We start from the raw sequence: 24,364 nt of genomic DNA, 5'->3' as shown, positions 1-24,364 counted from the left end.
CTCTCTGTACTTTACTCTGTTCATCTTTGCCTCCCAGTCCATGCCACTGAAAAACATCCCCACAGCATGATGCTGCCACCACCATGCTTCACCGCGAGATGGTGCCAGGTTTCCTCTAGACGTGACGCTTGGCATTCGGGCCAGAGTTCAGTCTTGGTTTCTTCAGGCCAGAGAGTATTGTTTCTTATGGTCTGAGAATCCTTTAGGTGCCTTTTGGCAAACTCCAAGCGGGCTGTCATGTGCCTTTTACTGAGGAGTGGCTTCCGTCTGGCCACTCTACCATAAAGGCCTGCTTGGTGGAGTGCTGATTGATGGAGTGTCCTTCCTCACAGAGGAACTCTGGAGCTCTATCAGAGTGACCATTGGGTTCTTGGTTACCTCCCTGCCAAAGCCCTTCTCCCCCGATTGCTCAGTTTAGAGGGGGGGGTCTATGGAAACAGGATGCACCAAAGCTCAATTTTGAGTCTCATAGCAAAGGGCCTGAATACTTAAATAAGGTATTTCTGATATTTAATACATTTGCAAACATTTCTAAAAACCTGTTTTTGCTTTGCCATTATGTGGTATTGTGTGTAGATTTTTTTGTATCCATTTTATAATGCTGTAACGTAACAAAATGTGGAAAAAGTCAAGGGGTCTGAATACTTTCCGATTGCACTGTACATAAGAAGAAAGGATGTGGCCATTGTAGAATACACTGAAAAAGCCTGAGGCCTATTCAAATGCACTCAGTCAGACAGCACTCTTTGTGGCTTCTGGAGAACTGCTGATAGAAGGTGGTGTTCCACCACAAGTGTATAAAAAGTCCCCCAGCCCAATTGTTGTTACCTGAGGGGATGTTGCGTCAGGGCCTTGCAACCAGTTTGAAAAATAAAACTCCCAAACTAGTCCTCTCATCTCACCTTTGCGTAAAATGGTAATAGGAGCAGTGGTGCAATGGGTGTTGCTGGCAGGGTAACCACCTCTGCTATTCTGACCACTCTGCCCTGAAGATATGACGCCTGAATCAGACAAGACCCCCTGTCCAGCACTGGCTCTGCTGACACCACTTTGTGTTTGGATATCCAGGAACTTGAGCTCTCTGATGTCCATAGCACTGCACAGAATGTAAACATTGACATGTTAACAGCAGATTGCTTAAAACAAATAAGTAGGCCCCTATGTCTTTGTGAAATAACTAGATCAATGCACAGAATGTAACTAGTATGTCTGTAGCCTGAGTCTCAGATCTGTTTGTGCCGTCTTGCCAAATGCCAACTCCTATGTCATTGTCACCGCAAATGATTTCCTGAAATCTGTGACGCAGGCTAATATTTCTGTACTTCACCATGTGAAAGCCTTACCTGAAGGTGACCTCAGGGACAGGGCACCTGACCCCATTGTGGAAAGGTTGTCTGAGAGAGATGGTCTGACTAGTCTGGTCCACAGATGACACTTCTCCCTGGTACATGCCCAGGGTTGGTCCACAGTTTATTGACACCAGACTTCCCAGCCAGTCTGCAGCCATTCTCTCTGGATCTAGGCATATATGGAAGACAGACAACTTCACAAATACATTATAGCTTTCTGACCAATGAGACATTAATGGTGGAACACAGGCTAAGGACATGGTTACAGGTCTAAAATATGAGTTCCATACCAGTTACATTAGCTATACAATGGGCTAACAGCAGGGGGTAACCATCGACTTTTGTAGATTACTACTAACGTTAGCTATCTAACGTAAACTGGCTACTCACTCATCACTTACCTACTCTGACAATTACATCGTTAGCTAGCTAGCTAGGTAGGAAACAAACTGGCAATGTAGTTGTCAAATACCCTAGTTAGCTATCACTGTGTTAAATCGGTATCTAGCTAACTAACCAAATAACGTAATTGGCTAGCTGTTCCATTCGAGAAGATGGCTAGCTAACGCTACCTAGCTAACTAACTAAATAGGTAGCTACTGCCAAATTGCTGTGAACGGTAACGTTAACTAAATAACGTTAGCGTAGCTAAATCAGAGATCATGGCTAACGTCGGTTATTAATATAGCCATCCTCTCCACCATTTTGTTATTCATTAAACGCTGTCAGGTAAAATTGAAAATAGTATACCTTGTTTTTGTGTATGATTAGTTTTTTGTGATGAATTTGCTAGTTTGCTAACAAAACTTTCTGAACTCGAAGAATCATATGTTGTTTCCTGTTCACAACGTCACTTCCTTAGCTTTCCCCACCAGCGTTCATTGATTGTTTATGCGGGAGGGGGGCACCAATGAGGGCACATGTTGCTGCAAAGGTGTATTAAGGTAAATGCAATTATTATAAACAATTAAGGCATTATTTATAATGCCAACAAAGGTTGTTTTAAATCATTGCACCAATGGCAAGTTTATAGCTTATTTACTCATAAAACGTGCTCAGTTTGTGTGCTGATTGTTTTTATAGTAGAAGTCCAAGTCTTGTACACAGGTAAGTGATGATATCCAACCCTATCTTATCTAGTAGTGTCACAGATTTACTCTTTGGTCAGCCAAATACCGACGTCCTCTCCTAATGGTTGGCCTGTGTATATTAGCTTGTGAATTGTTGCATGGGTTGCCAATGAGATAGGCCAACACACTCAAGAAAAAAGAGCACAAGTTAATTGATTTTCTTTCATTTTCAGCTTTTATTTCAGTAGCTACCTAGATAGCTATCAACAACACAATGCATAGTGTGTACAGTTTGGGCTTTAGTTTACAAGAGTCCTTCGTTACATTATAAAATGTTGACATTTATAACACAGTCAATAATACGTATTTTAGTATCCTGATAAAGTCATACAAAGCCACCATAATAAGTCACCACAATATATACACATTTTAGGCACATTTCAAAAAAGGACTTTCCAAAATACATCTAGGCTTAAATATGTACACAAACAATAAATCACATGTTGGTGGCATACAAACATAGCTTCAGTGTGTTGTGTCCACGTTTTACTGATTTATTCAGTGGAATAAAAAATATCTAGCTTAGAAATGGGAGAATACATCCATTCAACTGCCTGTGATCTATGACCACCTGAACAATAACTCAAAAGTACGAGAACAGGCACTTTATCATGTAGGTTGTAACATTTTTGCCACAAAAAAATATGTAGCAAAAAATTCTACCCAAAAATGGAACTAAAAACAATGCTCTTTAACACCCCACCATGGGTTTATGTGTATGTTTTATAGATTCATCCTCTTTAAAGCGATCTGATACAGTATATGAGCTGTGATCAAAGCAAGAGGAGAAGTAAAACACAATGATGTAGACAAAAAGGCAGCTAAACAGCTATAGTCTCTCCTGATATCTCCTGAAGAAACACCTGACAAACTCTAGTAGGGCCTGTAGTATGCTGGTCATAGAAACCAATCACCTCTATGAGTTTGTGAAGGTCCTTTATCCAATTCAACACTTGTTTGGAATCCATCTACAAACCGTGTTTCAGATTGTAATTTTATCGATTTCAAATTGTGTACAATTTGACTCAGTTTTCCCTCACTGTTAATTCTCCTATGAATCAAGAGAGGTGTCAAGCCCAGTCTTTCCTAGAGAGAAAATGTACCCTCTGGCTTTTATATCTGATCTCGGCTCATGCCATCAAGTATGTAGGGCTAATTATAAATCAGTTATAGTGATGTTGAGAATCATAAATGTGACCATGGCCCTCACTCCTCCTGCCCCCATGGCCGCAGGCTAGCCTTCAGCTGACAGCGCTTGTGCTTCATGGTGAGGCCGTACTCTGGGGTCATGTCCAGCGGGTGCCCAGGTTTCTCCTGGAAGCGCAGCCTTTGGAGCAGGATAGCCAAGAAGAGGTAGACCTCGTTGCGTCCGATGGCCTCACCGATGCAGCGGCGCTTGCCCATGCCAAATACGAGCACTTTCTCCCCCTCCAGCTTGTTGAGTTCTGTGCCATCAGCACTCAGGAAACGGTCAGGGTTGAATAAAGAAGGCTCCTTCCACAGCTCCCTGAAGAGCACAAAGGTAACATTTTACATTGGGTTATTGTTATACGTGTGTAGTAACACTGTAATTACTGCAGTAACAACACTGTTGTTGCACAGTAGTTGCATAGTAATGGAGTTGAGAAGTTTTAGTTTGAAAATCCTACTCACGGGTCATGGTTGACCTGCCACTGGTTGATGAAGACACAGGTGTCCTTGGGAATGAAGTAGCCATTGAGCGATGTATCCTTGACTGTGCTGAAAAAATATTGACAATACCAGAGTCAGACCATGCCATATGTGTCTATAATGTGTAACTGATATTGTAAATGTCTGTTTGGCTAACATTGCAAATGTGTGTTTGGCTGATATTGTAAATGTCTGTTTGGCTGATATTGTACATTTGTGTTTTTAGCAGGTGCAAGTGCAACTCACCAGTGTGGGATGGTGAACGGCAGGAAGGAAGAGTGCCGGAAGATCTCCAGGATGAAGGCTTCCAGCAGAGGTAAGTTGATTTTGTCTGAGAGACGGGGAGTGCGAATCATTCCCACCTTTTCCTCTGTTGGGAGGACAATAGAGAACATTGGTTATCAAAAAAGAATGGGATGCGTAGTGACAGGTCAGTAAGCCATAATATTTTGAATCATGACTCCATATAATTACATATAGAACTGATTTATAGGATCTCTCTGTGAATGACTCATTTCATTTAGGGAACAGAACTATCTGTTAAAACTAGCAAGTTTCAACTTACTCAGTTCCTGATGCAGTCTTTCCTGGATCTCTGGATAAGCCACAAGGTACACAACAGCCCATGACAGAGCTGTGCTAATGGTGTCAAAACCTTGAGAGGGAGACAGAAGCCGCATTGCATAATTAAAACATCCTACAAATGTAAAAAAAAAAAATGCAATGATATGGAGTGACTCAGCATAACTGTTGCGTTATTTTAACTCAACTCACCTGCCCCAAACAGATCATTGACAATGCCCACAATCTTCTCATCAGACACCTGGACGTTGGCGTTCTCATCTAGTTTCCTGTCCTCACAGTGGTCAATGAGGGAGTCAGTGATGTCACGGATGTTGTCCTGAAAACAGAACAATGGACAATCAGTATCACAGACAACAAACAGCAATAGATCAAACATTTTTTGAAACATGATGCAATGTATTATTTACCTTGTCATAGCTGTCATAGTGCTCACTGACAATCTTCTGCACAAAGGTGTTGAAACGGTCATTGATATCCATAAACTTCTTCATGGTGCGGTTTGGTAGGTAACGAAGGATGGGAATGAAGTCTGCAGGGTTGCCGCTGCCCACCACCTGCCCAAACTCATCACTCATGTTCACCAAGCCCAACAGCTCCTGGTCATCATGGCTGTAGCGCCGGCCGAAGCACATTCCACAGATGACGTTGGCCACCGATACAACAATATGGCGGAAGGGGTCAAAGCTGCCACTGACATCCATGACGGAAGTCAGCTGTTTTACCAGGTACTCTCCCTCCTTGCAGACGTGCTCCTCCAGGGCACAGGAGTACTCTGGGGTCGATCCCTCCAGGGTGGCGAAAGAGCGGAGAGCGCTCATAGCTAGCTTGCGGCGGGCGCGCCACACCCCAGCCTTGTCGGTGCTAAAGGCCAAGCTCTTGCCGTCGTTGATGAATTTGAAGCTGTATAGATCGGGCCTCCCGGCGAAGTCTTCCCCTTGCTTGATAAGAGCCTGGCGGACTGTCTCATTGCCACTCAGAACAACCACAGGCCGCATCCCTATTTGGATCTGGAAGACTGAGCCGTAGCGCTCGCTCATGGCAGTCAGGCTGAGGTGAGGGTTATTGTGCACCTCCAGCACATTCCCGATGATGGGCAGGGGCTTTGGTCCTGGGAGCCGTTTCAGTCCCTCTGGGATCTCTGTGTGCATGTACTTCATGATCATGTACACCAGGCATAGTGTTACCATGGCCACCAGCCCCTCAGACACAGAGACTGAGCCGATAATGGGTAGTATCATGAGAACCATTTGTATGTTTTATTTGTGGCTTCTGCACAATCTGTAAAGAGAGGTAGATGTTTTAGTGATTAATAGTGAGCGAGAAAGATACTCCAGCTGAGTAATAAACATTGCTCGAAAACATTGTTCGAAAATTGCATGAATTTTACGCATGGTGCACTCACACCTTTCACACTTTTGCAAACCTCCTTACTCTACCAGTCTCGTACCATTAAACATAGGCTACATAAAAGGCTGTATAGTGTAATTTAAAAAATGAAGACCTTAACTGTTATATTGCCTACACGTACGTACATTTTTTTCGAATAGATTATACGAAAAAGAAGACTCAAGAATAAACGGTACAAGATAACAGTATATAATGCGTGTTGGAGCTTGCTATATTGGAAAAAAAGAAGAAAACAACTGTACTAATATTATGTGCAAACGAATTAATAAATGTTATTTCGACACTTCATTCACAACAAAAAGACACCTGCTATTCCAACATATGTTTCCTTGTTCCTTATTAAATGTACATATTACATGCAGAATTAGTCATTTGTATTACCTTCCGTTATGAGCCTAATGAGCCGACTTGCAGGGAGATCGAAGAAGTTTGCAGGTGATGTTATATTTATACAAAGCTTTTTCTCTTGCTATAAGATAACTCCGTTTCTCTGTACTTAAAAGTAAGAATGGGAACTTCTTTTATAGAGCGCTTCTCAGCTCCATTGGCTGATGTCTGAGTGACGTACCCTCTATCGCTCTCTCTTTGCTTGCCAGCAGCAGCGGCTGCCTCTGAAGGAGAGGTGTAATAAAATATCAAGCGGAAACATCAATGAGTAGTGTATATACAATGTAAGCTTGCCTTTATAATAAAAAGAAACGTCTAAGGAGTAAGATATTTTTTTCTAAGAGTGCATGCTTTCACTGATATATCATTGATGGGCCCTATTGAAAAAATATATACATACCATTTCATATAGTTTGTTATAAAAATATTTTAGAATGTCTAACCGTAGAGAAATATAATAGACTGCATATTTAATTTTCGAACAAGTCATTCTCAGTAGGCTATTCGACGTTCTTTTTTTACATTTTGAATTTTTAAACATTTTTAGATATGATTTTAGGTTCATATCAGAATGATTGGATGAGTCTCTTTTCAGATGTTCATTAGCCTGTTGGAGGGAGTTATAAAACATACTATACAGAAGAAGCCAGTTAGGTAAGAGGAATACATTGATTTGTGGAATGATCACCGATTATTTTTGCAATTGAAGTAGAGCATGTTAAATGTGTTATTGTTTAATAACAATACAATAATACAATCAGACTCACTTTTAATCATAATATATCATCATAATCATAAGCACAACCATGTAGATGTAGACCTATAATCACTACCATACCTATTCATCATACTACACATTTTACTTATAATGTTATAGATGTGGTAATTATATTTGTATTTTTTGTTTTATTTATTTGTTTAGGTCTAAATATTTATATGTATTTTATTATTAATTTATTACCATTAATGTTATGGTATTGGGCTTAATATTGCAGGCTATGGTAGGCAGTAGGCTAATAAGCCATATTGAAAAAAGGCAATTCATCCACTCCTTATCAACATGTTATGAACTATTTATATTAAAAGTATATGGAACATATTCATGAAAACAGTTATATAAAGCACATTGTATAAGGATGACAGTACTTTGGGCCTGATCCAAATATTTATTCTTAATGATCTATTGAACATGAACTCTTCCACAACTAATTTAAGGACACAAGTTTAATCACTTTGGGCCCACAATATTTTCAAAAGTAAATGTACCATCAGTGTCTAGTCTGTTTCCAGTGGTATACATTTTTATATTTTATTATTAGCAAACATTATTAGCAAACATCAACATTTCTTCTTTGAATACTTGTTCCATAAATTAATTAACAGGAAACTGTTACGCATTGGTTATTAAGTCATAAACCCTTTGGCAATCTTTCCTTTAGGCCTACTCATTGCAACAGATTTCGATAGCGTGCAAAGGTGTAGCCTATCCCAAGCGGGAGAACTTACAGCCCCGAAGTACTTTTAATCAAGAGACTCATCTTTGACAGTTTGATAAATCTCACTCAACCTGTCAACAGTATAACGGTGGTGCATATAAGGACAATGGGAAGACGTGTGCGTCTTATTAACTTATAGGAAACAAATGTAGCCAACCTATCAAGTGTGTCATGGAGGATAAAACATTCGATAGAGAAAAGAGACTATATTGTCTTGTCTGCTTGTGTAAGCTATCCAAAGTGTTTGTCTTCGGATCCCAGTTGTGTTCATCAATATCCCAATTGGAACTTACTCAAATGTAAGTTACATGTATTAAGACCCAGAATAGAGTCTTCTAGACCTCAGCATCTAAAACACACCATTCTGAGCGGGGTCTGTTTTGAAACAAGTCGTGATAAAACTGTCAAATGCCATCGCGTGCGTGTACCTGTTAGCAATCAAGTTAAAGATTGGCCAAATTGCGTGGGAGCGTTTTGGCCAAGCCCTCGCCTCCCCCAGCCCTTGGTTAAGGATGCTGGAGTGTGGGGGTGGGGGAGTATTCTGTCAGCACTGCAGGGGTGAAAGGGTGAATGAATTCATCATTACCCTTACAGTCTCTCTTCGTATAGGAAATGTACATCCTATTCCAGATAGCCTACTGACAGTGAATATATATCGACTCTGCACAGCAATACGAGGGATTTCCAACATAGTTGGACCATGAACTGAAACAGCAGTAATGAGCCTATCGACTCAGAATGAAATTATGTTATTTCAACAACGTATTTTTTGGATGCATATAAGCTTTTCCTGTTAACCAGCATCATATTAGCCTGGCTGTTAGCCTATATGCTTTGATTGATAAACATAACTTGTTGCTGAGAAATCTCACTCGACAAATTCCTAATTTAATATCCACATGCATAATTAGACATTTAACCAAACCGTTTTTATGCACGCATATCTCTATCATTCGGGCCACAATGGCCTGTCCATATACAAATAAACATGCTGAAATGGTTTACTATTGGTTTGTAGGCATAGGCCATAGAAAAGGCATGGATGTTTTATTAAGTTTTTATTGAAGACAGATATGGTAGGCTTTTTCCCGCCTATCTTTGTGGGAAGTTGACTTTCTTTATGGCACTTAGTCTTAAGCGTCACGGTTTTGTAGTGTAGTGTAGTGTAGTGTAGTGTAGTGTTTTGTTCGGCTTCTTTTCTTAATTAAAGAACATGTACGCTCACCACGCTGCACCTTGGTCCGCTCCTTTCAACAGCCATGACAGTTATACATTCGGTTTGGGGTTAACTGTAGGACTGTATCATTCACAATGGGTTAACTTTATTGTTAAATTTTAATCATTAGCATAATTCAACTTGAAGACGTCTCAAGACATTTAAGTGCAGATTTCAGTGTATGAATGTGTGGCTATTAGAGAGCCTCATCATTCGTTTCCTAATTAGTTAAACATTTGGATGATCATTCCTGGAATCCTGGATTACAACTAGTAGGCAACCCAAAATGTGCAGGCTTTTGAGGAAAGTGTAGTGTAACTCCAAAGCCAAGATATGACGCCAACGTGTAATTTAAATTCTGAAAAACAATAGACTAAATTTTCCACTGTGAGGCATATGAATATTGAGAAACGCTCTAAATCGCTTCTTTTTTTAAATCCGAGATAGGCCTACACACCGTATAATTGCCAAACTCAATATGATGGATAATGCCAGTCGCTGGGCTTTCGCCCACTCACCGCCCGTGCACCTCAGCGCAGCGTCCCTGCTCCTGCAGTTCGCGTGAGAAAGCGGAGCTCCGGCATGGAGGGGTGGGCTTGGTCTTCGGGACAATCCTAAATCTGCCTGGTCAGTCAATTGAAGGCAGCAGCCCCTGGAAAGACAAGTGTCTTAAACGCTGCAGAACAAAGAGCGAAGTACGTGATACTTTTTCTTGGTCACCGAGGTGCACATATTCGCGCGCTACAGCTTCTGTAAATGCGAGGATCTTGGCCTTTGGAGTCATGCGATCTACCACTCAGGCTTCACGCAGGTATGGCTGAAGTCAACTGCTTAAATCCACCAAATACCAATTGACCTGCATAACCTTCACGTATGAACTTGGAAAACATGTTATGCCATTTCAAAGAGCTGTTTAAAAAACAAAGTCAAGTTCTCCAAATTAGACTGTTCACTGCTACAGCATGACACAGTCAAAGTCTGATTTATTAAGCATACACGTGAAGTATATAATCACACTAAGCATTACGTACAGCTTTGTGAGGAGAGAGGGAGACGATAGCGTGAGAGGCCATGGGACGGACATTATTCCATACAAGTCCAGCATTCAACGTAAACATCATCAGGATCACACCCGTTTGAAATAGGCTTCTCTGTTCATATGGCTATGGCTTACACGCCACTCTCTGCTCATCATTAGTGACTTGCTCAATGACCTCCAACAATTTGCATGACTTCTTATTGCAACGCAGGTTCGGTTATCTAACAATCACCGTTGCAAATACATGGAATTTAATTCAAATTGTATTGGTCACATACACATATTTATGTTATTGCGGTTGTAGCGAGATGCTTGTGTTCCTTGCTCCATCAGTGCAGTAATATCTAACAATTCACAACAATACACACATCTAAAAGTCAAATAATGGAATTAAGAAATATATAAAATATTAGATCAAGCAATGTCAGAGTGGCATTGACTAAAATCCAGTAGAATATAATACAGTATATCCTGTACATATATGAGTAAAGCAGTATGTAAACATTATTAACGTGACTAGTGTTCTATTATTAAAGTGGCCAGTGATTCCAAGTCTATGTATATAGGGCAGCCATTGAGGACAATAACGTGACAAATATCAATAAGAAATGTTAGAGTAGACTGTTATTTAGTCAAGTTAGGGTCACACACATACATCCAGGATGTCCATTTACAGAGCTCACATCATAACCAAAACACTGTTTAGCCCACAGCAAATTGAAATTCCCTTGAAGAATCTCCCTTTCTGAGTAATGACTGTAAAGGCAGCTGAAGTCTTCAGTTCTTTGGCACGCAACAACCAAACACCTGTCACACACCTTCAAACCAGGTATGTGTGTGTGAGTGTGAGGGAATTTTTCGTGAGTGGGTTTGCATGTGTGTGAGGGCGTGTTGTTGTTTGTGAATGTTATGGAGGAGGTCAACTAACCCCTGTACACAGACTGGTAGTTAGAGCAATTAACCACTCAGGTGACAGGTCAGATTGGTGCACTCATCTCTCAGTCTTTTATTCTAGTCTGTAAACACTAGACAGAACAGTCTGTGCTACCAGAGGTTTGGAAGTGTCTTCTTTGAACTCTCAGCAAAATAAAACATGCATGAACAGAGAAAGGAGGGGAGAGACAATATCACCATTGTTCATACACGCAATGCCAAAGCACACAACACTTATTTATTAACATGTTATTACTGTTTATACTATGTTATTACTGTGTTTTATTACCATGTTATTACTGTATTACCACTTTTGTTATTACCAATTCTTTATAGTAACGTAAACCCTTAGGGCAGTACTTGTTACCCTGAAAAGGCTAATGACACCTCCTACTATGCAGATGTTTTAGGGATGATCATCTGAGAGGGTTTGACTTGAAGACGGCCCAAACTCTAAGAAGGAAGAAAGTGTAGTTATTTTAAGTGCGGGGAGCGATGCATCGATCAGTGGGAAATCAGCTGTGTGGCTGAGTTGGTATAGCACGGCACTTGCAGCGCAAGGGTTGTGGGTTCGATTCCCATGGGGACCAACACCAAAAATAAAAAACAAGTACAAAAAAATTATATGAAGTCACTCTGGATAAACAAGGACAACCATCTCAGTAACAGGTGCAGGAAGTACAAATACTAACAGATTGGATTAGTTTATAAAATGTATGTTATTTAACTTTGTGTAGCATAAGATTAATCAACCAATCAATATGCATGCCAAAATACATTGAAACAAACAATTCTGAAAATCAACTTGCAATAGAGCATGCTGGGAAATATGATAATTATGGGTGTGCTTGAATGTTTTACTCCACACAGATAAAAATGACAATCACACTCAACTCTGTTTATTAATACCAACACAGGGTTATTTGACACTACTGCATGTTGAATGTAACTCCTGAATCAACACTAGACATTTTACACTGAAAAATCAACACTAGGTAAAACTGGCCAACTTTCTGTGTACCATACTATATATACTCCCTTCTATTCTCCTACTTTCTGCTCAATAAATTCACAGAAAATACTAATTTGAAAAACAGAAATCATGGCAAAGATATCAACTATGTCAGTACTGTATATGTAAAATGATTAAGTGAATACCAGATACAGTACATGCATAAATCTTCCCATATACAGTTAAAACGATTCTCACAGCTATCTTTTAAAACTTAGCTGATTACTGAAACTCCTGATGTTGAAGATTAAAAACTGGTTTACATTACTCCAAACATTATTGCTCAGGCACAATTTAAAATAATGAAAAAATACAATAAAATAGCTGATACAGATTCAGAAGATACATATGTAGAACAATTCTTGCCTTCCAAAGAATCATCAAAGAACCCTTTCTTCCAAAATCGTCTCTTATGATGAAAAATGTTCGAGGTTTGAACCCTTGTCTTCCAAAAAGGGTTCATTCAGATGTAAAAGGTTCTTGGTAGAACCCTATCCATCTACAAAGAACCCATTTGGAATCTTTTTTTCTACGAATGTAGGCCATGACACTACTCATGAATGTGTGACTGTGACCTCATACAAACCCCCTCTGGCTTGAGTAAGTCCACACGCAATCACTTACACTATACACAAACTGTAATTGAGCAACATTCTGCCTCGCTCGCGCCCGCGGCCGGCTCGAAGTGCACAAACAGGCATGCTGGGGTTCGGAACAGGGAGAGGAGGGGTCCGGTCCCCATATTGTATCGCCTTCCCCTCACGGATTGGAGTGAATACCACATTAGTAACTGAGCTAACAGTCCTGGTCTCGCTCTGTCCTTATGCAAGCCAAAGTTCAAAATACTCACTGGGAAAAACAATAGTTGCGTGCGGAAATCTCTCGGTCATCCATCTTTCTGTCACGCACGAAGCTGACATGCGCTTTTTTACGCTGACTCAAACTGTGGGAGGGAAAAAAATAAAGATAACATATCATAAAGAAAGGAAAATATTAAACGCGTGTACAAAGACAGACATACAACAACACAGTGAAATAATATATATATGCTTGACACGCAACACGAGCCATGAAACAAATTAACCTCGTCTGCCCCCCTCCAACTCTCAGCGGGCTTTGCACGCTACGAAGCGGATTGACAGCACATTTACGGGTTAATCATTGTGCCACAGACCCAGCACTGCGTGCAGACTGTGTTTTCTCTGGCTGTGCCAAGGGTCGCGAGGTTGTGTACAGAGAGCGCAGGGGAGGCATCAGCCAACCTCGCGGGTCACCCCTTTTATCAAAACAGTCACCGACCGTTTTTTGGGAAGCACGCTACTGTTGTGTAAATAGAACAGTTTGCAGAGATTGGCCAGACTCAAATGTGGATTTCCTCTATAGAAACCAATGCATTATAATGCATATTTCAATCAGTGTTTGGCCATAAAAGAAACGGACATTAAATATTCAATATCTTAAGATATTGAAATAGGCCTACAGAAAGATCTCCCTACATTCTTCAATTGTGTTTATTGTATAAATAGCAAATAAAAAGGGATATTTATAAGCAAATAGATTAACTAATGTTAGAAGCACAAATGCTCAATATGCCTAATATTTGTAGTATTAGGCCTACACTTTAAGTGTTAATATTTGTCAAGGTCTGTGCCATGTGCAGATGTACTCTCACAGAAAATGTACTAAATTACCTAGAATAATTTCAACATTCTTGCTTTGCCAAAAGAGTGATACTACAGAGACAGGATGGTCAAAACAATCTTGTCTGAGTTGTTTCATCTTGTGTGCATTCTGTTAGTCTGTGGGACAGTGTGTGGAAGAGAGAGTGTGGTGTTGTGGCCAGGCACCATGCAGTGTTTTTCTTGGACTTTTTCTAAGAAGACTTATCCCCAGTGCCCTGTTGAGTAATGGACTGAACCCGGTTCAAGCATAACAATACCTTTCACCTTACTGAGACAGGATGTCTGACACCACTTGCTACTGAGTGGGTGGATGTGTGCGAGCAGCCTACACACTCATACACGTGTGTTATCACTGCTATGACTGTTGGGTGACTCGCAATGTTGTTGTAGGTTAATCTCTGCACCCACAACCAAATAAGTCACGAGAGACTAGGTCTAGCTCTACTTGTCAAAGGGATCAATCAGTAATGATGTGTGCTATGAAACATTTCCTATAGCAAGAGTCAGCGGTAGCAAAGTGACTAAGTCCATCATTAAGGCCATCATCACACAGTCAGTCTTCTGAGTCATTGCATGTGGTTTAATAGTATTGTGTATTGTGTCAGAACCCCTGACATCCGTTATACTGTGGTAGGTGCTGCAGCTTTCCTCTACGGGTCCCCGAACACCAGCTCTGAGGATGTGGCCCCAAGGTGAGCAGCTATAGATTGCAGTAACGTTAGATATATGAGGAGTCCTGACAATAGTCCTGACTGTTATCATCAGCAATATGAGTTTATTGTTTTGCTGATTATTTTCTCACCTCACACGAGCATTTTGTGATAGTTTTTCACTGCCTTCCGGTTACCGCTTGTGAAATTCAACACTCATTTTGCCCCTCACATCACATTTTCTTTTCCACATTTAGCCTTTGTAGGAGGTGCAATGTGGGAGATGTGTGTGTGAGTATGCAAGAGGGAAATGAACTGAAAAGGTCAATATCTTCTTTACGTGAGGAGGCCTGGTCTCTCAGGCACTACCCACCATATGTAGTGCTGAAAGTCATTGTGTGCCAAGGCTTTATCTTTTAATCAGTTGTGTTCACCACCAGTTAATCATTTGTACATGCCAAGACTCAGACACATTGGATTCATTACACGCAGAGGGAAAATAGAAGCTTGATGACCTGATAGGTGCTAATGCTGTGTGTGATTACTACAAAACTACACAGGTCCGGACAATCATGTGGTTTACTTGGGAAGGGTTTCTGTGACAATATTCCTGATCTCAACTGATCACGTGCATGTTGGTTTGACACTATTTCTTTATGTGTATGCTCAGAATTAGTTTTTTTTTTGCATAATTGTGTGGGAGAAAAAAATATTGGGAGAGAGACAGAGAGAGAGAGATAAAGACAGAGAGAGTGTGTGAGAGAGAGTGATGTTGACTGCAGTGCAGTCGCTGTCCTGCCTGTGCTGTATGAAGGAGAAGCTATAATCCGGTGGCCTGTGAGCCTCTACCGCCCCACACAGCAGGACATTGTGACAAGGAACCACCAAGGAGACACAGCACCGCAGGTCACGACCTCTGAGGGCTCCATGCCACAAGGACAATGGTACACATGGCGATGGAGCAATAACCAGCCTTTACTGAGTGTTTGTGTGTGTGTGTTCCTGTGTGTGTTTATGTATGGTACCTGATGTAGGTATATGTATGCGTGTGAGAGGGAGGGAGTGACAGTCAGAAAGTGATAAACATATAGACTCTCCCTGTTTTGGTGTGCTTGTGTATGCCCATGGGTGTTACCTGTCCTGAATAAACAACCGTCCCCGCAGGGCCCTGGTGTTCCCCATCCACCCACCCCACCTCAGCTCTCTGACTCAGGGGCTACAAGGCAAGCATCCCAAACAGAAAAACAACCTCCACCTCCTCCAGTAGCTTATACAGTAACATATACGGGGAGGCAACGTTATGTTTGTCTGTCTAACTAACTGCTTGGCACCATCCCCTCACTTTACCCCCTGCAGGCCTCCTGCTCCTGAGAGGAGATGAATACACTCAATCAAACCAGTGCTCTCTGTCCTGGCCCTGTATTAACCCGCTGAAGAATGGCAGCAAATCAGTAGTTTGATTATGTAAAGTAAAAGTAAGTATTGTTGTTATGTTTAGGTAGTTAACGACTGACTGAGGGATGGGCCGTGTGGAGGAACATGGTAGGTGCAGGGCAGAGCGTACCCCTTTATAATGGTTACAGGGCAGAGCGTACCCCTTTATAATGGTTACAGGGCAGAGCGTACCCCTTTATAATGGTTACAGGGCAGAGTATACCCCCTTTAACTACACTGTAGTATAGATATGTGATTAGGTATCTATTGTGATGGAGTAGAAAGCCCCTGGACTCTCAGTTCTCAGATGTTACCTTCCAGTGTCCCATCAAACTGGGCTACAAATCAATCTGCCAACAGCCCTATTACTTTGTCTGTCAGGTGTGAACAGTGTATTCCCATTTGATTCTCAGCCAGCTCCCAACCGCCACCTACCAATTAAAAGCTGCTGTAATTATAACACTTGCAAAACAAAAAGCCCATGTGCTACTGTTCAGCCTCAGCTTGCCTGGGGATATTGTGACATTTGTTTTTGCTTTCTTCTCTCTCTTCCCACCCTCTCTCCCTTTACCCCCCTCTCTCCAGCCACAGGAGGTGCATGCATGGTACATAGGCACGTAGTAGTGTTAAATCCTGCTTAAATCCTGCATGCAGGACAAGATGGTACAGGAGATACGGGCAGGAAATATCAGAGTGGCATGCACAGACATACCTCTCTGTTCTCAGTGTTCTCTACTTGTTTTCGCTTTCGTCAGATTTTATGAGGTTTGCCAGATTGGAGTAAAAAGCTGATTTGGCTGTTTTTTTTGTGGTATTGATGAAGGTATTTGTTTGGGGAATGGGGATACATTTACATGATGGGAAATTAATTAATTAATACATGTGGGGAAACAGAAGACATGTTTGGTTTAAATTCCCCTGGTGCAACTGCATGGTATTTGCAACTATAATGAGTCTGGACTATGATCAATTAACCATATTAATGCAGTTAAACAGGTTAATGTAAAATAATGAATTATGTTGCCTTACACATATGGCACTTCCAAGGCCGTTTCATGATGATTATTACGGTCGTGTCAATCATGTTATATACTTAGGCTATTGTAACACACCATATGCCAGCATTGTAGGCCTACTGCCTCTGCCCAGAGGCCTACTTTCATGGCAACGGCTGTTGCTAACTTTTCCACGTATGAGCGCTGGTTAGAGCCTGTTGCAGATTTCACTCTCTTCCGCTGTGTTGGTGGCAGCGTTGGGATCACATCCAGCTCTCATCTAGTTATGTTATGTGGGAAGCATTCTGTTTTTCAACATTGTGTTGGGTGTAATTACATTGATATATCTTGTGAACAATGAATAAGCAGCAATGGGTGTGACAGAGAAATAGTCACTACAGGTGTGATCAAGCCTTACATCAAAATTGCCTGAAGCGGAATGGAAAATGCTATGTCCTGACCAGTTGTTCAGGAGAAAATCCTCTGTGATTGTCTAATTTACCAGTGTGGACCCAAAACAAACACATTCTACACATTTACAAAGGAGCTGTTTAAAGTGTTGTTACAACCATGGTGTTCTGTTGTTACTGAAGCATATACATCTAATAACCTGACAATGATCCACATCATATGGGTAGACAAATAATGTAAGTGTGTTGTCCTTTTTTTAGGATGCAAATCAATAATATGAATCACTGTTGATCCATCCTGTTCTGATCTAATGAGATGGATGTAGGATTTTCTAGGCTTAGAATCGAGACCTTTTCCAGTCATGAAGGAAAAAGCTAGGCACCTCTTGGTTCTCATTGGTGAAGACAAATACTACTTGAGTAAAAGTCTAAAAGTATTTGGTTTTAAATATACCTAAGTATCAAAAGTAAATGCAATTGCTAAAATATACTTGAGTAAAAGTATAAATTATTTCAAATTCCTTATATTAATGTAACGTCTGCTTCCAATTCACACTCAAACACGTAGATCCCCTGAACGCAGCTCACTCTCCAGATCCCAATCACTTGAATTCTGATCACCTGTTCACACACCTGTATGTCATTATCACACACTATTTAGTTCAGTTCTTTGCACCCCATCATTGTGAGGTATTGTTTGTTTTGTGACACACTTCTATTCAGAGATCTGTTTTTCCCATAATTTAATCCTCCCGTGTATGAAAGTGAGGCAGGCAAAAACTAACAATGCCTTTTGCCTATTCCCTGCTTGTACTTCAGCCTATCGGATTTCCTGTTATCTATTTCCTGATCACCCGGACGACGTTACTAGCCTTTTCGCTGCCTGTACTGTTGCCTTTTTGGACCTCCTGTGTATGACCTTCTGCCTGCCCCTGGACCCAGCTACCTGTCTCCTCCTGTGGTCCTTTACAAATTAACACCTACTGCACCCTGTGCTTGAAACCAGCTCTGTCTCCCATCGTGTTCATTACAATTAAGCTAACCAGACGGCGCAATTTTTTATCTCCTGTCTTGCTAAGCATTCAAAATGTAAGGAGTAATATTGGGTGTCAGAGAAAATATATGGAGTAAAAAGTACATCATTTTCTTTAGGAATGTAGTAAAGTCAAAGTCAAAAATATAAATAGGAAAGTACAGATACCCCAAAAAACAACTTAAGTAGCACTTTAATGCGTTATATGTCAGACTCTCTCATACCACTTTGCCCAACATGTTATACACCAGAGGATGTAAATATACCCTTTTTAAAGTGATAACTTGTACCATTATTAAAGGGCTGTGAAACCCATAGCCGAATGGCTTCAGACTGACCATTTCTCACTGGAAATTGCTGCTGACATTGAACATAAAGTGGGGCAAAAAAGTATTTAGTCAGCCACCAATTGTGAAAGTTCTCCCACTTAAAAAGATGAGAAAGGCCTGTAATTTTCAAAAGTATTTAGTCAGCCACCAATTGTGAAAGTTCTCCCACTTAAAAAGATGAGAAAGGGCTGTAATTTTCATCATAGGTACACTTCGACTATGAGAAATGAGAAAAAAAATCCAGAAAATCACATTGTAGGATTTTAAATGAATTTATTTGCAAATTATGGTGGAAAATAAGTATTTGGCCACCTACAAACAAGCAAGATTTCTGGCTCTCACAGACCTGTAACTTCTTCTTTAAGAGGCTCCTCTGTCCTCCACTCGTTACCTGTATTAATAGCACCTGTTTGAACTTGTTATCAGTATAAAAGACACCTGTCCACAACCTCAAACAGTCACACTCCAAACTCCACTATGGCCAAGACCAAAGAGCTGTCAAGGAACACCAGAAACAAAATTGTAGACATGCACCAGGCTGGGAAGACTGAATCTGCAATAGGTAAGCAGCTTGGTTTGAAGAAATCAACTGTGGGAGCAATTATTAGGAAATGGAAGACATACAAGACCACTGATAATCTCCCTCGATCTGGGGCTCCACACAAGATCTCACCCCGTGGGGTCAAAATTATCACAAGAACGGTGAGCAAAAATCCCAGAACTACACGGGGGGACCTAGTGAATGACCTGCAGAGAGCTGGGACCAAAGTAACAAAGCCTACCATCAGTAACACACTATGCCGCCAGGGACTCAAATCCTGCAGTGCCAGACGTGTCCCCCTGCTTAAGCCAGTACATGTCCAGGCCTGTCTGAAGTTTGCTAGAGAGCATTTGGATGATCCAGAAGAAGATTGGGAGAATGTCATATGGTCAGATGAAACCAAAATATAACTTTTTGGTAAAAACTCAACTCGTCGTGTTTGGAGGACAAAGAATGCTGAGTTGCATCCAAAGAACACCATACCTACTGTGAAGCATGGGGGTGGAAACATCATGCTTTGGGGCTGTTTTTCTGCAAAGGGACCAGGACGACTGATCCGTGTAAAGGAAAGAATGAATGGGGCCATGTATCGTGAGATTTTGAGTGAAAACCTCCTTCCATCAGCAAGGGCATTGAAGATGAAACGTGGCTGGGTCTTTCAGCATGACAATGATCCCAAACACACCACCCGGGCAACGAAGGAGTTGCTTCGTAAGAAGCATTTCAAGGTCCTGGAGTGGCCTAGCCAGTCTCCAGATCTCAACTCCATAGAAAATCTTTGGAGGGAGTTGAAAGTCCGTGTTGCCCAGCAACAGCCCCAAAAACATCACTGCTCTAGAGGAGATCTGCATGGAGGAATGGGACAAAATACCAGCAACAGTGTGTCAAATCCTTGTGAAGACTTACAGAAAACGTTTGACCTCTGTCATTGCCAACAAAGGGTATATAACAAAGTATTGAGATAAACTTTTGTTATTGACCAAATACTTATTTTCCACCATCATTTGCAAATAAATTAATAAAAAATCCTACAATGTGAATTTCTGGATTTTTTTCTCATTTTGTCTGTCATAGTTGAAGTATACCTATGATGAAAATTACTGTCCTCTCTCATCTTTTTAAGTGGGAGAACTTGCACAATTGGTGGCTGACTAAATACTTTTTTGCCCCACTGTAGCTTATGGTCAGGATATTTAATTAATTTCAGACTCTCCTATTGTCACGACTCCTAACGAAGGTGGCTCCCCTTCCTGTTCGGGTGGCGCTCGGCGGTCATCGTCACCGGCCTACTAGCTGCCACTGATCCTTTTTTTGTTCTTGGGGTTGTACTCATCCTTCCTCTTCCTCCAAACACGGCGAGTGTAGTTTAGACCAAAAAGCTCTATTTTTGTCTCATCAGACCACATGACCATCTCCCATTCCTCCTCTGGATCATCCAGATGGTCATTGGCAAACTTCAGACGGGCCTGGTCATGCGCTGGCTTGAGCAGGGGGACCTTGCGTGCGCTGCAGAATTTTAATCCATGATGGCATAGTGTGTTACTAATGGTTTTCTTTGAGACTGTGGTCCCAGCTCTCTTCTGGTCATTGACCAGGTCCTGCAGTGTAGTTCTGGGCTGATTCCTCACCTTCCTCATGATCATTGATGCCCCACGTGGTGAGATCTTGCATGGAGCCCCAGACCGAGCGTGATTGACCGTCATCTTGAACTCACCAAGCTGCTTGCCTATTGTCCTGTAGCCAATCCCAGCCTTGTGCAGGTCTACAATTTTATCCCTGATGTCCTTACACAGCTCTCTGGTCTTGGCCATTGTGGCTACACGGCTGGAAATGGTTCAACTCTGAGACTATTGATCCCCACAGATTAAGAGCAAGTCTTGGATACTAATTACTTGTCTGCAGCTGGAAATTATGTAAACCTGTGATGCGAATACCGACAACCGCCTAAACATCTATTCTGTCAGAACTTTTCTGAATGGTACTCTGAAGTATTCTTTCTAACCATAAAACACTTTGATCTTCAGGGAAACAAAAAGAGAGAGAGACTCGGATGAACTCTCCAGCAGACGGACCGGATTCCAATAGAGAAGACAACAATGACATACACCGTAAATATGTACTTCAATTATTCTCGAATGAGCGAACATGTGCGAAGGATTAGCATTTCAATGTATGTAATTATAGACTGTGTAATGAATCCATTTAGTCTTAGGTGAGGAGAGGAGAGGGGTGGAAGGAGAGGAGGGTGGTCAAGGGATGGAAGAGCGGTGGAAGGAGAGAGGAGGGTGGTGGAAGGAGAGAGGAGAGTGGTGTAGGAGAGGAGAGGGGTGGAGAATAGTAAGGGGAGAGGAGAGGGATGGAAGAGTGGTGGAAGGAGAGAGGAGAGTGGTGGAAGGAGGGAGGAGAGTGATGTAGGAGAGGGGTGGAGGGTGTGAAGAGTGGTGGGGGAGAGGAGAGGGATGGAAGGAGAGGAGAGTGGCTGAGGGAGAGGAAAGCTGCGGAGGGAGAGGAGAGTGGCGGAGGGAGAGAGTGGCGGAGGGAGAGGAGTGGCGGAGGGAGAGGAGAGTGGTCAAGGGAGAGGAGAGTGGTCAAGGGAGAGGAGAGTGGTCAAGGGAGATGAGAGGAGAGTGGTGAAAGGAGAGGAGACAGGAGGAGAAAAGATAAGATGAAACACATGCATGGGTGGGGAGCTGACAATCCCCATCTCTCCCCTTGTTAACTTCATGTGGACCAGCTTGTTTAGTGTATACATGGAGGGAGAAAGAGAGAGAGAAAGAGAGCAGTGAGTAAATGGACAGGTATGCTACATTACATGATGATTCCTCTAGCATGAGTAATAGCCAGGACAATGACTAACACTGCCATTGAACAGTCCACAAAATAATGCTTAGCTGTGACTAATGCTAAGCTGTGGTATACGGTAGCCCATAAAAGAGATGGAAGTGAGTTGAATTATAGTGATTATGATGATAATAATCAAGCGATTCCGATGTGATACAGGACTCGTGGATTTCCAGGTTAGAAGGAGGGATACAAGAGGTGAACAATATTTCAGTCTTCAGTACACCCCCTTCTTGTTATTTGTCTCTACTTTGGATATTACAATATCAGGTGTAAGAGTAATGGGCGATTCCAAAAATATTTTGGGTATCTCAGATTGTTTTGGCATAGTCAATTTATTGGGAGGACGGATGTTAAACATGCTTTCTGCATTTGTATCACAAACATATTTTTTGAAAATCATAATGAAATTGGCAATTTTAGGCCCTCTAAGCTCAAGATATTGTCTGTATCATGTACAGTTCACAGATCATAGGGTCTTACAGGAGGCATGTATAGGTCTAAAAAGGGCCTGAAATGGCAACTTTCATTATGATTTTCTAAAAATGGTTTGTGATACATATGTAAAAAGCATTTCAAACATCCTCCTCCCAAATAAGTTACGTGAGAATTGCCAGGGCAATCTGAGAAGAACCAAACATATTTTCTGCTACTGGTGATGCTACTGGTGTGCACACAGGCAACTATCCGTAGGCAAGATCCCACAAAGCACAATGAGTAAAAGGCTGCCTAAGTATGATCCCCAATCAGAGACAAAGATAAACAGCTGTCTCTGATTGGGAACCATACCAGGCCAACATAAACCATTAATCACCTAGATGACCCACCCTATCACTATCACTACCCAACCAACAGGGCATGGTCAGGGCATGACACCATCGGTCTATTGCCATCAGTCTATTGCCATAGTCTATAACATTTCAGCATCTCTCGTTAACAAGCAGCTCTGAATAATATACGGTATATATTTTAGAAAGTTGATATTTATTGCCCATGCTCGCCCATTTATAATTGGCATAGTGGATGGCACCTTGATGTTTGATTGGACCTACATTATGGCTGGTTGTTTCATGGCATCTTAACAGATTTTCTGGCTGTGTTTGCAGGTGCTTGTGAAACCCCAATTCACCTGAGTCCCAGGTGTGCGTGTGATCCACTGCACAAAGTTATGTAACCTAGCTATGTGTACTGAGAGAGGAAGACTCAGTGAAAATACTTGGGAACGTCGCAGCAGCACTCACAGACTTTAATTACATCCTCTAGTGTCTTTGTCACTGGGTCTTTTAAGAGCACAGCAGGTTTGTGTTCTCACTACTATTATTATTATTCAGGGTGGAGTGGTTGAGTTTCTTCTTTATGAGTGTACTGTATCTTCTTAGTCTCCCTACTCCTCCTTCCCTCCTTCCCCTCCCCTTTCACAGGAGGTTGGTAGCACCTTAATTGAGGAGGATGCGCACGTGGTAATGGCTGGAGCAGAATGGGTGGAAAGGCTATTATTATGAGCCATTCTCCCCTCAGCAGCCTCCACTGACCTCTATCAATCGTTATGTCAACCCCTCTATGAAAAATCCAAATGCCACAGATCACACCGACATCTTGAAACAGAACGTTTCTCTGTTGCAAAACCATTAAACATTTGGCAGCTCTTCAGTTTGATGAGTGTGTTTATTGACTTTTTTTTGTCAGTGGGGAAGTGAAGTTCGCAGATCAAAATGGTGAGGAAATGTCCCAATGTCCCCAGGGGGTTTAGTTATATCAAAGAGAGACTAGATGAAATGCCACCAGAGGCTGTTCTCCTGCCAACATTTCCATGATGGATAATAAATCAAAATGCCTTTCAACTGTCTCTTAATTATTTTTATGTGCTTTGCTGTCCTCCCTGGGCCCGATCCCCACCTCACAGACCTCCGGTCTCCATGCACCTGCTGATAGACGTCCCACTCCAAACACACAGAAAGGAAGGTTTTCCCCAGATCAAAATGTCACCTTGTTGGAGGCCCTGCTTTCCCAGATAAAAATGCCACCTTGTTGGAGGCCCTGTTTTCCCAGATCAAAATGTCACCTTTTTGGAGGCCCTGTTTCCCCCAAATCAAAATGTCACCTTGTTGGAGGCCCTGTTTTCCCAGATCAAAATGTCACCTTGTTGGAGGCCCTGTTTTCCCAGATCAAAATGTCACCTTGTTGGAGGCCCTGTTTTCCCCAGATCAAAATGTCACCTTGTTGG

General features: G+C 41.7%; 2 protein-coding genes and 1 long non-coding RNA gene across 6 annotated transcripts in view; 1 reads left to right on the top strand and 2 right to left on the bottom strand.

Annotated features, from left to right (window-relative positions):
• Window positions 1–2,214, bottom strand: part of LOC115113746 (enhancer of mRNA-decapping protein 3-like) — a 32,282-nt gene extending 30,068 nt beyond the window's left edge. Inside the window, exons 1-3 of one of the 3 annotated variants that reach the window (XM_029641706.2) lie at window positions 2,100–2,214; window positions 1,344–1,543; window positions 903–1,096 (exon numbers count right to left, since the gene is read on the bottom strand). In XM_029641706.2, the coding sequence (XP_029497566.1) occupies window positions 903–1,096; window positions 1,344–1,507 (358 nt within the window). In that variant the 5' untranslated portion in view covers window positions 1,508–1,543; window positions 2,100–2,214. Of the gene's footprint in view, window positions 1–902; window positions 1,097–1,343; window positions 1,544–2,099 lie in introns of those variants that run through there. The other 2 variants (XM_029641705.2, XM_029641707.2) reach the window with 2 other exon arrangements.
• Window positions 2,215–2,631: 417 nt separating this feature from the next.
• LOC115113745 (cytochrome P450 1A1) lies at window positions 2,632–9,958 on the bottom strand. 2 transcript variants are annotated; one of them, XM_065013160.1, is made up of 7 exons: window positions 9,760–9,958; window positions 5,143–6,013; window positions 4,925–5,051; window positions 4,716–4,805; window positions 4,397–4,520; window positions 4,133–4,219; window positions 2,632–3,986 (listed from the first exon to the last, which is right to left on the bottom strand). In XM_065013160.1, exons 2-7 carry the CDS (start codon window positions 5,980–5,982, stop codon window positions 3,686–3,688), a joined length of 1,569 nt encoding a protein of 522 aa, XP_064869232.1. In that variant the 5' UTR covers window positions 5,983–6,013; window positions 9,760–9,958; the 3' UTR covers window positions 2,632–3,685. The 2 variants fall into 2 exon arrangements, with proteins under 2 accessions (XP_064869232.1, XP_029497564.1); XM_029641704.2 differs by lacking the exon at window positions 9,760–9,958 and adding an exon at window positions 6,524–6,645.
• Window positions 9,708–18,805, top strand: LOC115113749 (uncharacterized). Its single transcript, XR_003861136.2, has 5 exons — window positions 9,708–9,936; window positions 10,987–11,109; window positions 14,542–14,599; window positions 15,914–16,032; window positions 16,577–18,805. It is a non-coding gene; the product is annotated as an uncharacterized LOC115113749 (long non-coding RNA).
• Window positions 18,806–24,364: the final 5,559 nt, after the last annotated feature.

Source organism: Oncorhynchus nerka, linkage group LG28, assembly GCF_034236695.1.
Source record: "Oncorhynchus nerka isolate Pitt River linkage group LG28, Oner_Uvic_2.0, whole genome shotgun sequence".
NCBI lineage: Eukaryota > Metazoa > Chordata > Actinopteri > Salmoniformes > Salmonidae > Oncorhynchus > Oncorhynchus nerka.
Note: the sequence above shows the minus strand (reverse complement) of the source record. Positions and strands in the feature narration are given on the sequence as shown.